Consider the following 16,834-nt stretch of genomic DNA (forward strand, 5'->3'; position numbering starts at 1 on the left):
CAAATAAAGACACAGACTGTGCATAGAGATTGATTTAAGATTTAAACTCTCTTCGATACAAAAACATACCCTGTGTGAGTCCCTGTGTTTAATGATCACATTAATCGAATATCCACACGATTGCAGACGTGACATTGATTATATACAACAGTTCAACAAAAGAAAGGTATTAATATTAAGTGATGTTAATTTTAAACACAGTATTGTCGGGTTTTTTATTTAAAGCATTATTTATTTCATAAAGGAATTTGTAAAGGTAAAAAATGGTTTAAGGGGGCAAATATTGCCCCTTACTGAAAAAGGTGTGACTGCAGAGACACAGAAGGATGTTAAAAGCCATACTCCAAAAAGTTTGAGAACTTAACTATACAAATGGTAGCTAATGTTTACAAAAATGTTTTATTTTTCGTTTTGGTTGTATTGTGTTTTCATTTGATGCATTAGAACAAAGTGTGAAGAAAACAAAAATGTTCATTTAGTTCAGTGCCAACAAAAAGTTTCAAAACGTATTTTAAACGAAAACGGGTTTGTCATCACTGTTCTGATGACGCAAGAGTTGCACCTACGGCAGCTGAGAAGGCCATTCTTCGTGTTCTTTTTGAAGAGTTTTCGGAGCCTGATTAAATCTGTATAAATATGTGTTTATTAATACTGCAAAACACGCTCGATGTTACAGTCACTGCCCTTGCCTTCCAGAATAAAGGAGAACATCCCAATCGAGTGAAGGGATTTGTGGAAACTGTGGTTCCTAATTATTGTGATCCAACATTATCCAACACATCTATTTAGCCTCACATTCTACTGACTAATTATGTGCACCCCATTTAATTATCTTTTTTATCTACTGCTAATCAATTCTAATTTAAATTATTTTATTTCTGGTTCTTACTTTTTTAATACCTTGTATTTTCTTTCTCATTTTTATGTAAAGCACTTAATTACCATTGTGTATGAAATTTGATATATATATATATATATATATATATATATATATATATATATATATATATATATATCTAGCGGATGTATAACAATTTATGAAATTTCTATGAACAACTAAATTTTCACACAATATTCACTAAACTGTGCAAAACAGATTTTGGGAAATAATTGACACTGGTTACAAATGACTGACTGGACCAAATCACAACACTGATAACAGTGACACCTAGCGGTGAACATGTAACATGACGTTTGTTGATGAGACGGTTATGCCATCGTTTCTAAACAAACTAAGGATGAAGTTGTTTCTAATTAATATACTATAGAAGACTGATTTTGTAGGAGTCTAGAGAGTTATTATCCATACCTCAGTACAAACAGCGGACAGTAGCACGTCTTGAGATTAAGATGGCGTCGGCACAGCAGGCCACGAAAGATCTTAATCGAGGTCTGAGGAAAAAAATAATTGCATATTTATTAATTAACCAACTACTAACTATTAAGTGTTTCAGTGGGTGATTTCAACACACACCAATGGCTTATTTAGCCTATAAGGTTTAGTTCAGAACTTAACTTACCATTCATAAAGTTGATGAAATCCAAATTTGGGGAAAGTTTCAGACATGGGAATATAGATCGCCGTAAATGTTTTTGATTTGTTAAAGAGTTTTTTGACCTTATACAAAGGTGAGGAAAAAGGCCACAAAGTTTATAAATTGGAAACACGACAAGTCCGACATGTGATGACAGTGACTGGTGGTGAACCTCAGTGCATTTGAGTCTATTTTGAACGCAGGATGTGCTTGTGTTTTCATTTAAAGGTATAGGCAATTTTTTTCTGGTTCTGGTTGAATTCTGGTTGAAACTCTCTTCACATCCTGATACCAATCAATACTGGTCTAAATATTAAAATATGCATATCTTTTGAAGTCTCAGGACCAAAAATTTCCAACAGTATTTCCATACCTCCGCGCACCTGCTCACGCAACACGTCACACGTCATCAGCACGTTACCCAACGCTATGCCAAGATATAGACATACAGTCAACGAGCGCTGCAAACAAGCAGCAGCCTTTTACAGTTCCTCCTGAATCAAAACAACTAGCTTATGCTGCATTCATGCCGTGTCTACGCCGTTATTATGACATGGCAAACCGTGACGTTCTACCAGGAGATGTTCAAGTCCTCAGACTCAGGTTTAAGCGTTTCAATGTCATTGTCAACACTATCAACGCTGAAATGAATCTGCAGCAGTCAAGTCAGAGCTCTGTATGATGTTTACGTTCATTATTATTATAATGTTATGTGCTTTAAGACATGAGGTAGTTTAACGCCGCGTCTCATTCCGCTTTGCAAACTCTGCTGTTTGCGTTCATGTGTTTTGAAGGGAGGGTGGGATCTCATGCTTTCTAAGCCAGCTTGCTATTGCTAGCCTCTCTGAAATTGCCTACCCTACTTTTAAGAAAGTATTTATAACAAATATGCTATCGTCAAGCTTAGACACGTTATTAATTATAACATGATTATTTGCACAATGACATGAAAATTAAAGGTAGACATTGCTACAGTAAGTAAAGGATTGAAAATGAGTTTACCTGAGGACGCCAGCTCGAAGTTAATTTCAGAACTAATCTCAGACTCTCAGACTCAGAGTTTGTGCTGTGTTTCACAAGGGGGGGATAACAGCCAAAATGGTGCAGCCCACCAAATTCATCACTATTCCCAGACATATTTTGTTTAAAATTGTTTGATTAGAGAAAGGGGGAAAAAAATAAGAAACACCTTGAAACTTTCCTAATAAAATCTTAAATGATTTCAAATTCATTTAAATCCCAAACCATTAATGTTGTAATGTTGTGCAAAGAAAATAACCCAATATTATTTCCATTTTCAAGAAGAAAAAAAACATTATTATTATTTATTTTTTTCATCCAATGTATTAAGACATTTTATGGAAGGACCCGAAAGAATTTCCATCTGAGACATCCTCTTATTTTTTTATATTTAACTTGTTTCTTAAGGAACGATGGCGTCATCTAGCGGTGATGGAGAGAACAGCACGCTTCCTCCTGCCACCCGCCACAGGCTGAGTGAACTTGCGCTTCGGATGCGCTTGGAAGGCGTGGTTTTATCTCACTTACACGCGCCTAACATTCTTTCATTGATAATCCGTCGAGTGCACTAACTAGTGCACGAGCAGCGCGTCAATAGCGCACTAATCAAACGGAAAATGATGTGATACAAACGCAGACGTACCAGGTAGGATTTTTATGCGCGTGTGTTTCTTATCTGCAGCTCCTACAGGGATACATCACAATGATGCATTTGCCAACAAGGTCAAGTTATGGGATTTCGATACGAGTCAAGGCAAGGATTTGTATATGAATGGGTGGGTTCAGCATTTTTTTTTTAGGAAAAAATCATTAAACGTCAACAAAATTTTTCTAATGCAAAGCTTTTTCTTATATTTTTCATATGTTTTTCTCAAGATAATGGTTAGTATTACTAGCAAATTCTCCGATTTAAGAGATATAGCCAGTTAATCTGGTTTTAATTCATTTATCATATTAATGCATGGTGCTATTTAGACTTTGTCTGGCATTTTGTCATACTGTGTGTGTGTTTGTGTGTGTGTGTAGGTCAAGTTTTGCCTAGATATTGTGGGGGACCAAATGCACCCTCAAGGATTTTTAATTGGCCAATGATTTTAAATTGTATATAAAAATTGTAGAATGCAAAATATTTAGTGATAGGGGATTGAATATCATTTAAGGGTGAGAAACTGAATATCATTTGCTCACTATAAAAACAGCAGAAGTCAATGAAAAATGTGTGTGCGTGATTGTTCACGCACACATAACCCAATTTAAAGATGAGTTTGCTAGTATTTGCAAATGAAACGTGAGTGTATCTTTGTAAATGATTGCATGGATTGCAGTATGTCGTCTTATTTACAGCCCCGATCAATATGCGAGACTTCGTCCTATTAAAATGGATTATTTTTAGGGTCATTTGTGTAGTGAGTGTTAACCAGCTTCCGAGGAAGAGGCATTTCTCTGGCTTTATGTATGTTCCTGTGGGATATCTGCTGGATGTAGAAATGAACATTTAATATATGAGACACTGACGCCAGAACTTAATAATGTTTAACGGTGTATTCCCCACCCCCATCCTCCTGCAGAGGCGAGCGTCCTCCGAGCGGCTCTCATCAATGACAGGTCACGATTTGAGACTTGGCGTAATTGACTTTCATGCTTTTGTCAGACGATTAGAGTGAATGTTTACGCAGTGGCCAGTGAATCGCACTGGCTCAGTGTTTCCTTTTTTTTATTATTATTATGTGTGTGTGTGTTTGTACGTGTGTCACAGACTTCCTCTAATGTTTGTTATCAACTGAAAAGGAAGAAAATGTAAAATACTTTGCACTGATTATACACCATAATACTAACTTCACCAAAAGTGCTTTCTGCAGCAGAAAGAACTGTTTTGTTCATATATGCTTATTAGTGGTAAACTGATGGGTTTGTCATTGTCATTGTTCCAATGGTTAATGTAATTGCCGATATGTACATAAAACATTTTGGATCTGTTATGCATGCTATATGCATCATCTGATTAATCTATGTCAGCTTATATCGGTCTATAAACAAAGCATTCTTAGTGATCTAGAATGATAAATATTGTAATAGTAAAAAGTAGCTGTTGTTTTATGGATACATGATGCTTAATGAAACCTCTGCATGCTCAGAATACTATAAAACCTTGAATGCTTTTGTGATTCTTTGGTGAAACTATCATTGTTCAGTGTTGTTGAGGCGGATCAGCTGTGGTTTGTGTCTGACTGTCAGATTTCCATTTTTGAGGCTCCTCGGGGCTATTTGAGTTGCTAAGGTCAAACACAGAATAATTGCTCACCAGCTCTTCAGAATAGAGAATGATACAGAATGTGGTAGAATGAATTCATATACTGACTTTCTGACTTTATTTTTACTAATAAAATTGTCATAAAATATATTGCTAATCATCATTATCATATACACTCTTAAAAATAATGGTTACAAAAGTGTTTTTACAAAAGAAGAACTATTTTTGGTTCCTCAAAGAACCTTTCAGTGAACAGTTCTTAAACAACCTTTTTTTTAATTATTAGTAAGAACATATTAATTATCTGAAGAACCTTTTCCACTATAAAGAAACTTTTGTGGAATGGAAAGCACGGAACCATCGATGCCAATAAAGAATCTTTATTTTTAAGAGTGATATTGAGAAAATGTGTTGTTGTGCATTATCTAAATAATTTGCTAATGAATAGGATGAATGCGCATCACATACCAATGAAAACCTCTGGGATTGTTTGAATATTCCCAATATATCAAATGTTGAACTAATTTGGCACTAGATACTAAATCTGTCCTTCCGAATATTTCATAATAAGAAATATATGAAACAATGCATTTTATAGTTTAATGCTTTTGTGTGTGTGTGTGTGATAAGCCTGTGTTGCGCAGTGTAATTGATGTTGCAAAAACTGTTTTATTTATTGATATAATGCTTTACAGAACAAGTAAAGGATGACACTGCTACGAGTAATGGCTTATGATGGATTAGTTGTACTTTTGTTTTATTTTATTGGAACTTCCTATCGAGCTGTTCTGTACAGTTATAAATGACCTCAAACATTTACACTACATCATTGAAATGCTTTACTATTTTTATTGTGTTCCCTTATAACTGTATATGGTTTGCAGATAAATGTTCAGGCAGATTCTCACACAGTTCATTCATAATGAGCATAAGAAGACAGCAGTTGGTATGTCTCCTCTTGTGTTTCTAAAATTATTTTTTATCTCTCTGCTCTAGGGAAGCCTTGAACAGGACAATATCAGGCTTTAAAAGGGGGACCAAACTGGAATATTTTGACTTTGGATTTCCATCACATAAAAGAGATTCAACATGGAAAATGTACCAAACCCCAAAAGGACTGTCACTGTCCAGATGATGCCTCAGCTCGCCAGTATAGATGTGCTGGGAAATAAAGAGTTAAATGCTAACTGGGACATTGAGCCAAAGTTAAACTTAAATCAGGATTGCTCAGATCAGGATAATATGCATCTCAATTCCTCCATCAAAGATTCCCACACCACACTTCTTGGAGGGACTGTCCTTGAAGACAAAAACATGCCACCCCATGGCAGTGAAGATCACAGGCGACCTCAAAACAGTAACGCAAACATAAAGACCTCGGGTCAGTGTGCCAAGAGTGCTGAAGGTAGAAAAACTGATTGTGATATGAATTCAAATTCGAAAACTGTCCTTTCAACATCCAGCCCATCATCTACAAATACATATAATGTTGACAAGGAGGAAAATGGCAATAGCACAACAAAGGCACTTGAAAATGAACAACATGAGCCCAAAGCACAGAGCAAAGCATCAGTAGTTCAAGAAACTAGTGCAATCAAAGAGACACTGCATAATCAAACGCCAAGCCAGACTCGGGCTCCCAGTACCAACAAAACAATTAAGGACATGCCACTTTTGTCTGGATCAAAAGATGTGAGTTGCACCACCAGCATAAGCATCAGCAGTACACAGTTTGAACTGGTATCCACAACCAATGCTTCTAAAACCAATCACTCAGCGGACGAAACATCTGGACCAGTACCTGGGACAAGATCTCAGACCCCACAACCACACGAGATCCATCATATGCCTGTTAAAGAGGACAAATGTAGCAATGACTGCATGAAAAAGGATTTTAAACCACCAGGAACCTCTCAGGAGACTTCTTCTGGATGCCCATTGGTGTCTTCAGCTAGCAGTGCAAGTCACTCGGTCCACACGGAAGTGATTGATGAGGAGGTCCAAACGCAGGGAGATGCTCCTGAAGAGCAGAAGCAGGTCCACTGTAAACTCTTTCGTGAGGCATCTACCATGACTTCAGCAGTAGAGTTTGGCGACCAACCCGGGACGCAACGACATGATGTGGAGGTGCAGGCGGTTGCTACGGTCTGCAGTCAATCTACAGCCACTAGCCCTAGTCTTCTGTCTCTACAACCCCATCGGAGATCAGTTGGCCTACTACCTGAGGAGACTGACAGTATAGCAGTGGTTGTTGGGATGAAGACGCCCTCAGAGGTCACATCTGTCATTGCATCCAGTACGATCCTCCCTGTGAAACCTACACAGTCAGACACCGTGATGGTGCATGTAGATGCTGACCTTCAGGAAGAGTCCAAGCTTGGGGCCAAGCCTAAAGAGCCTCAACACAACAGCCAAAGAGGATTTTCGCCTCTTCAACCCGTTTATCAGATCAATATCGAGACCTGCAGCCAAAGCAAACAGTCAAACGACACTACCTGTCACCTTCAGAGCCAAGCTTCACCTGCGGTTTCAGCATCTGGTACACATAATGTGGCATGTGTGCAGGAACCCAAGACAACAACTGCTCAGGTCTGCCAGGATCTGCCAGTAAAACCGGCCAAGCCTCCTGCATCGAAATCCAAGGAGGCAAGTTCTGCAAAACCTCCAAAGGATATCGCAATGACCACTCCTCCAACATCAAGCTCCACACCACAAAGTAAAAAGGTAGAGAAGAAACAGAAGGGAGCATCCAAGCTGGAGCGTAAGAAAAATGACCAAGAGGAAGAGAAGGCCAAGCAATCCAAGAGTGTAAATGACGTCGTGTGGGACGAGCAAGGGATGACATGGGAGGTATACGGAGCGTCCGTGGATCCAGAGTCGCTGGGATTTGCCATTCAAAGTCACCTGCAGTGCAAAATCAAGGAGCATGAGAAGATCCTCACCCAGACGGTTATCAGAAAATCCTTGTCTTCGCCTCCCGGCAAGAAGAACAAGAGGAGGCAGGTTAACATCAACTTGAGGTCCATGTTCCAAAATGTCCGCCGACCCAACTGTTGCGCACGGCCGTCAGTACTAGAATGAAAGATGTGTGGTTGTCATTAACCACTTTTCCACTGTCGGGCCAGTGCGAGCCAGGGCTAACAACGTGCCGGGTGGGGCCAATAGCCTCAGACCTTGAGCACCAGTAGCCCCACAGCACTACCCTAAAACCAGCCCTTAACACACCTGCATAGAACAACGTCACACAACCCCACCGTTTCACCAGCTGAGCTGACTGAAAACTAGCTAATCGCAAAATTAGCATGACAGAAGCAAACGTTTGGTCTTTACTTACTTAAGATTCCAGTATCAATATTTTACCAATGTTTTACAATAAAAAAATGATACAGTGACCGTAATTTATTAATTTGTGTCAGGAGTGCACATCAATCATGCTCAATCAAACTGGTATTTACCATTTCACATAAAAAGAGAACACATACCAATGCAGTTTTACCTGCTTCCATTTATTTGCGATCACAAGCTTTTTAAGTCCAAAGGCTAACGCATTTAGACCAATATTGATAAATATCCTGTTTACGTCACATTTCTTTAGAAAGAAAGACATTTCTATTAATTTTCCACAATATTATGCGATCTCTCCCGTCTCACTATACTGTTATCCTTTCAGCCAGACCAACAGGGGGAGCTCACGAGAAGAAAACAGGAATTATTAGTTAAACAACTTAACCGGAGTACGTTTATGCTGCCTTCACGTGCTATCGGAAATTTCCAACTTCCCACTTCTGAAGTCGTGATTACGAGCTCATTGCATTACAATTTTGACTTGAGAGGGTGATCATGTCCAATTTTATTTTTTTAAATAGGAAACTTTACGATAATTCCAATAGCATGTGAAGGCAGCATTAGTCCGGTATCAACAAAGGCACAGAGAAGAGACAGATAAAGCATTAAACCGAATAAATACACGATTATAATCATATGTGATTTGTCTACGTTCTGCAAGCAGTCTCTGGTATTTTCCATAAAATATGTGTATTTATTAACACAACGTAGCATACGTAGCCTTTAGCATCGCATATTAATATTTTTGCCTCATACGGTGATTAGAATCCCCATCGGAGCGCAAGGAAGTTATTTTAAACACTCGCTGTGTCTGAAAGTGAGTTTTGAGCTAATTTTTTTTTTTATATCTTAATTAAATGTTAAAGTAGCCTGATATTTAATATATATGAAATGAGCAGCGGTGTTGTCCCTCTCCTGACTCAGATAAACCCCACCTTTGTTCATGACTCATGCCCCAGTTGGCCCGCTTTGGACCAAGGTATTCGGCGGGCCGAAAACCACTGGCCGTTGACTTGACCCAGAGGAAAGCCTGATTAAGCCCAGGGAGTGACAGTGGAAAAGCGACTCGCTTTTGGCCTGACAGTGGAAACATGACTATTGAGAGGTCAATGTGATCTTCCGTGAGACAAGCATGTTGGGAGATTTCTCTCATTTGTTTTCTGAAGAGTTTGTTAAATATAGAAACTAATGGTTATTTGAGTGTTATGTGGAGAACAGAAAATATTTTTAGATAAAGATTATTTATGGTGATAGTAAAGCTGTTACGATGTTTAGAGTGCTATGGCAATAATTATAATTAATATAATAAAAGTAATGATAATATGTAGTAATCTGCATGTGTATTAGTTCAGAATGGCAGTCTTCTAACTAACCAAAATTATGCACTGTTCTGACGAGCAGCAGATGTATGCATATTTACATAACATATTTACATATTGTATGCATAACCCTTTTTACCTACTTTGTTTAGTTGAATATCTTTTTAAACTTTAGTAGCCTAGATATGTTTGGAATTTTTTTTTTTTGTAACTATTGATTTATTGTGAATATTTTTTTTTATTATTTAGAAAAAAGAATGAGCTTCACAATGCTTATTATCATACTTGGTGTAAACAGAGCCTGTTTATGATTTTATATTAAAATGGTTTGGCAATCATTTCATAGCAGTGTCTTTAGCAGTGAATTTAGCATGTGTATATTATACCTAAAACTTTTAAATAATATCACTCACATTAATGAAATAATGATGTGACATATTAGATATACATCATGGATTATTTTGGGGGTTTACATTTCTGTTACATCTGTAGATCTCATGTGAATGTTATTTGCAAATGCTGTATAATGAAAAACAGATCTTCATCAAACTGAATTTAGATCATTTAAGCTTCAAAAGGCTTAGCATGATCTCAGAACGGGGCTGTGCACAGCCGCTGGAGGCCCTATAACCCACAGATAAATATAAAGGAATGCACATTTTAAAACCAGTCCTTCTCTATTATTCATACCGTCATTAAGACTGCTAATAGATTCCCTGTGGATCTCAGATTTGATCTCGCTATCACCCTACAGGAGTTCTGTGTGGTTATTAGCGCATTTTTGCTACATGGTTGTCAGGGTGGTTGCTTACTGGCCCAAGTCAAAACAGATGACATCCAGATCTCTGTGGTCTTCTCGTCTCTAGATATGACTAGGGTCTTTCCTTCAATGTCGGTCTATGGTGTTTGTTTCACCTGTTTTATCATCATATCTTCCAGGTGAAAATCTTAAGTCTGATCACTTAGAGAAGTAAAAGTCACATCATCTGAAGTCTAACTCATGTACAAATGGTGTGAGTTATGCCCTGAAGTTTCATAATTAATATATAACCCTAAGTATGAGGAATAGTAATGGTTAAGTGCTCTTATTAAGAGGTAAAACAGCAATTAGATTTGTGATGGGTTAAAGCATGTTGTATGTTGTCACCAAGGTCTTATGAGTGATTTTGGTCACACTTTATAGATTAGGGTCCAATTCTCACTATTAACTATGACTTTTGCCTCAAACTCCTATTTACTGCTTATTGATAATAAGGAAGGTAGTTGTTGTAGCGATAATGTTTAGGTATGGGGTATGATTAAGGGATGTAGAATATGGTCATGCAGAATAAGGCATTAATACAGTATGTGCTTTATAAGTACTAATAAACAGCCAATATCCTAATAATATGCATGCTAATAAGCAACTAGTTAAGTTGGTGAGATTAGTGAGAATTGGACCCTAAAGTGTTACTGTGATTTTTTTTTTTAAATACTCATTTGTCTTGTGAATGTTTATATTTATTTAATATGCATACCAAAAATATGTGTATGAAATCAATCATTCATTAACTCTTAAAAATCAAGGTTTTTGGCATGCCATTGATAGAAGAACCATTTTTGGTTTCCCAAAGATCCTTTCAGCGAACAGTTCTTAAAATATTTTTTTTAGTGTGAAGAACATTGAAAATAAATAAAAAAGAACCTTTTGTGGAAAGGAAAGATTCCATGGATGTTAAAGATTCTTCATGGAACCATCGACGCCAATAAAGAGTGTAGTTTTAAGAGTCCAGGGCATCAACATAGTTTTGAATCCTTCCTCATAAAAGGAACAAAATTCCACGTCCAGGTCCTCGAATACATTGTAGTATTTAAAAAGCCTTTATTTTCAGGGCTACATGTTAAAAAACACCATAGTTTTAGGTCATACTGAATGCAACCAAACGCAATGCTTCATTTACTGCAGGGAATTCTGCAGCTCTTGTAACTGCAAACCCAGCAAGTTCTCATGCATTTTAACAGTATATTCCGTAGTCTATTCCCCTGCATCACTGTATGAAGCTCTCTATGGGGCCAGAAGCATCAGGAGATTACATCAGAACTTCTCCCCGGTTGTCTGATCAGTTTTGCATCAGCTGTCGTCTCCATCACAGCTCCCTTTTGTTTACTTGCTGCTGCTGCATTAAATAATTGGAAGAGCTCCAGCGCTTCCTCTCATGGCGCCGCTCCATGTGGAATATTTGCCCTACATATGTTTGTGCAACACACACACACACACACCTTGATTTACTCTCTCTGTCCTTCTCCTATACTGCACCTCCCTCACGTTTTGTTTTCGTATATGGCACGTTACACCTTCATGTCCCCTAAAAAGCATTAGGAGACACAAATAGGCAACCATGTTTTTTGTACTGATATCTATTAGATAATCTATTATCTAGTTAATTGTTTAATTAACCTAACATGGAAAATAGCTAAATACATGTCTGAATTCTGTAAGCATTATTATTTATAATGCCTTATAAATCAAATTGTAAAAATAAGTATATAAAATAATTCTACAAAAAAATCTCTAATCCCAATTATACATTTACATTTTTACCTATTTATTGTGGGGTTCAAAAGTCTGAGACCAAAATATATATATAGTGCATGGATGATTTCAAAAGTGATCCTATAAAAAAATGTATCCGTTAAATGTCTGAGATTTGACTTTCAATGTCACTGAACTTTATGCAATTCTTAAATAACTTAACATCCAATGATTCTGCTTATTATTTCTAATCTACAAAATTAAAATATTGAAAATATTATTAAAATACTGAGGGCTGGATAATGACATTGCACTCTTTATACAAGATACATGGGCATTCTGGTTATGTGGTTATAGCACAGTCACGTCCTATTAGCCACAATTTGTGAGCGGTGCTTTGAGAATATTCAGTCTCTTCATTGGCTCTTATTAAATGTTAAATAAATAAAAAATCTGCATATAGCTGCAGGGTGACAGACCATCATCCTCTACGCACACCTGATCTCAAACTGAGACGCCGCCTGCCCTTCACTCTCCTCCTCGTCTTAATTAAATCCTGACAATATGGCGCTCTTCACTCACAGCTTCAGCTCACAGCTGACCGTGACAGTCCAAATAAGGTGTCAGTAACTGTACATTGTACCCCACACATGACTCTATGGCAGGTGATATTGATATAATATTGCATTACAGATCTCAAGTCATTTCTGCTTTTGTCCCCTATGTTCCTTGATTGTCTGTATATGGACAAAAAAGCAATCTAGCTCTCTCTCTCTCTCTCTATAGAAGAAAAGGTTCTACAGAAACTTAGGCTACGTCTACATACAATTGAAGATGGTGTTTCCGTTTCAAAGTGCTCTCCATCAACACCAGTTTCTCCTCCACACTGAAACCTCGAAAAACACTAAATTCACCTTTACTCACTGAGATGATACAGATGGAAGAGACATAAAGTTCTCATGCTATTGTTCTGGCAGGATTTTATGTAGCAAAATATCTGATTATTTACTGATGTGTCCAGGTTGCACTCACTCACCATTATATGTTTGGTCTAAAAACACAACTGCTCTTATGTTTTGGCTGCAGGACAGCAAATGCGAGTACATTTTCTTTCATCTTTGCAGAACTGCGATATGAAGAGTGTACAAAGTAGGCTAACGTATATTAGCAACAGTGAGAAAGTGAATAGCACATAACAGGCACAATACCGTTATAAACAAGAATATCTATCGGCACAATATGCATCACATGACTAAACATGCGTCATCGCTTTCAAATGCCTCTGTTTTCACAGTCCACACTACAACGCAAAACGCCGTTTTCAAATTTATCTACTTGGGAAAGCGCTTTCAATAAGCTCAGTTTTCACAGGACAAAAACGCTTTCTCAAGGTCCTTGCATACTGAGTCCGAAATTTTCGCAAGCGTTTTTTCGTAATTGTGATTCGGTAGCTCTGAATTGTCAAAACACCATTCAAAATGCTTGCTACGGATGTGAAAAATGCAGAAAATCGAACCTGATCCAATTTTTTTAATGACGGACAAAAGTTTCGGAGGCAATGTGATTGACATAACGTGAGGTCGTATTTATTTTTTAACGTGCAAAAATTTGGGATGCGAATTTCGGACTCAGTGTGGACAGAAGGCCAAATCGGAGAGAAAAAGATGCGTTTTCAAACAAAAACGCATTAGTGTGGACAAGGCCTTAAAGGGTTCTTTTAGGCGTTTCATATAGAACCTTATAGGGATTTCCATCATGGTGGGATAATTTAATGGATTTAGTTTTAGGGGGTGTTTACACGACACCGTTTGAATTAAAAACTTAAACATTTTTCATTTTCACGACAATGAAGTTTTGGGGGTTTGAAAACACAAACTTTTTAAAACGGGTTTCAAAGTGCATGTTTTTGCAAACGATCCCATTATTTTCTCTGTGTAAACTACAAAAACGTGAATTTGTGAAAACAGTGACACCATGCACGTGTGTATTATGTGTTCAAACTATTTTTTCTTTACAGAGTGACATCGCCATCTACTGGCCTGGCAGCAAATACAGCATTTTTAATAATTTTTGCGGATCTGTGTGAGCGGGAATCGTTTTGACAACATTGTCATCTGTACGCAAAAAAAAAAAAAAACGCAAAGGAAACACTTTTCTGCTTTTAGTACATCGTTGTCGTGTAAACGAACCCTTAATGAATTAATTTGGTTTTTATTTTATTTTACATTTTATGAATTAAGCAGCTCGTAAACATACTTTATCACTAGAAAACTAGTATCATTTAAGCATTAATCATTATCACATAACCTTTCTCCTCATATAGAACCTTTTTGGCATAAGTGTTTCCTAAAACGGAGTCAAGAACCCTAGGATTCTATATAGAACCTTATTCTTTTCTAAGAGTGGTATAGATCCATTTAAAATGATAACCTTATTTACATGAATAAAACTCAAAATGCGTAACAGTATCTATCAAAATTTGTTCTTGAGAGATAAAACCTCTCCAATGACATGATAGCAGGTCATCCTATTGATAGCAGCTCATTCCAGGTAATTCCAAGTGAGCAACACACAGTTCCTCATAATCTTTATGAGATAATGAAGTGCCACTCGGTGCAGAACTCTATGCAAACTTATTTTCTCTTCAGAATACCAGGAATAACCTCAATGACACTCTTTTAAAGAGCAAGCCAGAAAGTGACACTGCCTTCCAAAGGCTCCTTCAGAACAAACCTCTGGTGGAGCGACTGAGCATATATGGGCCACTTCAATGAAAGCAGCTCTTTAAAAAGATCCTCTTTCATTCTCCCAGTTCAATGCCGGAGCAAACAGGCCTTGACAGTATGTGTGGCGCAGCAAGCCGGTCTTTCTCTTCACTGTTGATTTTTTCTCACCAAATACAAAGTATTCAGTCAATTGCCGGCCCTTAGGGTGTTTATTTTTAGGGCACAATAGATCCAGGTATTTGTATGAACTAAGAAGTATTGTGTCCAGACATGCAGGAAAGTCTTAAAGGGATAGTTTTAGCCAAAAATAAAAATCCAAAACAACAGTGAACCGCAATGACTTTCCCATTAAATGACTAAAAAGCACAGAGAGTATATGTTTATGAAATAAAGGTTAAAGGGGCTACATGTAAGAATTTTCATGAATTACCGTAATCACTTTTTATTGCCAATGTGTGAACAGCTTGTTACGAAACTTTAAAAAACTAGCCCTTCCAAGACTTGCTAGGTTCTATGAATGCCTGTACACTGATTTTTATGTGAAGGACTCAGGACATTTTGCAGGGAAAATCAAATGGGTGTGACGTTTATGCTCCCGAAAGCCTCTCTTCCTTTCTATGACACATGAAATGAATGCTTAAAATGTTCAGGATAACGCTAAAAGAGCCATTCTGTACTCTAATGTCAATGTGTCATGCAAATTATAAGAATGAATTCAAATTAGTGTCACACAGTCAGACATAATCTAATCTCAAATATAGACTTTATAATCAAACTATCAGTGTAATTTTACCTCATCTGTCGACACGATGCCGGTGAATTGCAGAGCTGGTGAAAACATATCCACATCGCTATAATCAGATGCTTTCTCAACTGTTTTTCAATGCTGCCATTGTATGTTTATTTTGGTATTGAGGGGAAAGTGCACAGCACATATTTAGGCCTACATTTAAACGTCGCTCTCAGCCAGTATGTTCATTAACAGTATATCACTGCAAAAATATTTCCAACTTCTTTTTACTTCTAAGCAAAGAACGAAAAAGAACTTTGCCGTGAGTATATATCGGGGCCTTGAATCACGTTCAGTCTCTTGTACGTTACGTGTGCACAAAGAGTGAACATGTTGCTGGCTGCAGTTCACTTAATGGCCACTGGTGTCGCTAATAACAAGTGTTCTGAATAGACCCTTTAATTATATAAAGGGATAGGCCTATTTCACCGCTGGAAAGATGAATGTGTATTCAAACTGGGTCATTTATGTAGTAGAAATGTGAAATTATTAAGTTGGTGCCTTCTAAGAAAAGCCCAAAAATGTATTTTTGGCTTATGTGGATGAAAGATAACTCCCAGAATGCACTTGCTTCACTGCCCTACGAGGCCACTCCCAAGCCACGCCTACCGGTTACAGAAGGCAGTATCGGAAGAAATGATACAACTAGGCTACTAGTTGACTCGAAACTGAAAAGACGCCGTTTTATCGTGAGATCCCCCTATGGGCGGGTTGAACACATGCGGAACGAGCTCCTTCTACTGGCTGCAGTCTCTCGCCTCTGGACAAAAAAGCCTCCCATGATGCAAAATGAAGATTTTTGCGTCATCTGAGTTTTTTTTTTCCAGACACACAATACAGAAATCTCTCGTCTCAGGGGGACATGAGGGAGGGAAGCACGGTCATTCGAAAATACTACCGGGTTTCTACTGATACAAAGCTTAATGCTAATCGGTGAAGTATCCCTTAACTAATTAAATTAAACTTCACAATCACTGCAGTATTAATAAACAAGAAGTCTAATAGTGGTCTACAACCAAGATACTTCTTATTTAGTTAATCATTTGAGAATGTAACCATTGCTTTCACTTACCTGATAAGCCTTCTTAGATAAAACCAGTATGATTTCCTAAATTTACAACCTGACCTGTCACACACGCAGTAAAATGCATCAAGGAGATATACTCGCAGAAATAGCTTTTTGTGGTATCGCACAGCCAACCATCCGAGAGTAAAGTACAGCTCGACAAAGGTCAATACAACAGTATAAATATTAGATCATCTGTGAGGAGAACGTAAGCAAGTCAGCTTCGGCTGAAGACCATCACACTGTTTCTAGATTGGATAACGCTGAGGA

General features: G+C 37.6%; 2 protein-coding genes across 3 annotated transcripts in view; one reads left to right on the top strand and one right to left on the bottom strand.

The window, feature by feature from the left end:
* otx2a (orthodenticle homeobox 2a) overlaps window positions 1–16,834 on the bottom strand; it is a 57,419-nt gene that overhangs the window by 39,512 nt on the left and 1,073 nt on the right. The gene's annotated exons all lie outside the window — the stretch shown is intronic.
* gprin3b (GPRIN family member 3b) lies at window positions 3,040–9,806 on the top strand. Of its 2 annotated transcripts, none has more exons than XM_079864574.1 (2): window positions 3,040–3,201; window positions 5,803–9,806. In XM_079864574.1, exon 2 carries the CDS (start codon window positions 5,896–5,898, stop codon window positions 7,885–7,887), a length of 1,992 nt encoding a protein of 663 aa, XP_079720700.1. In that variant the 5' UTR covers window positions 3,040–3,201; window positions 5,803–5,895; the 3' UTR covers window positions 7,888–9,806. The 2 variants fall into 2 exon arrangements, with proteins under 2 accessions (XP_079720700.1, XP_079720701.1); XM_079864575.1 differs by lacking the exon at window positions 3,040–3,201 and adding an exon at window positions 3,226–3,331.

Source organism: Squalius cephalus (assembly GCF_949319135.1).
Source record: "Squalius cephalus genome assembly, chromosome: 2".
Lineage (NCBI taxonomy): Eukaryota > Metazoa > Chordata > Actinopteri > Cypriniformes > Leuciscidae > Squalius > Squalius cephalus.

Coding starts and splice junctions, on each gene's coding strand:
- gprin3b (XM_079864574.1), top strand. CDS start 5,896: ATGGAAAATGTACCAAACCCCAAAAGGACTGTCACTGTCCAGATGATG.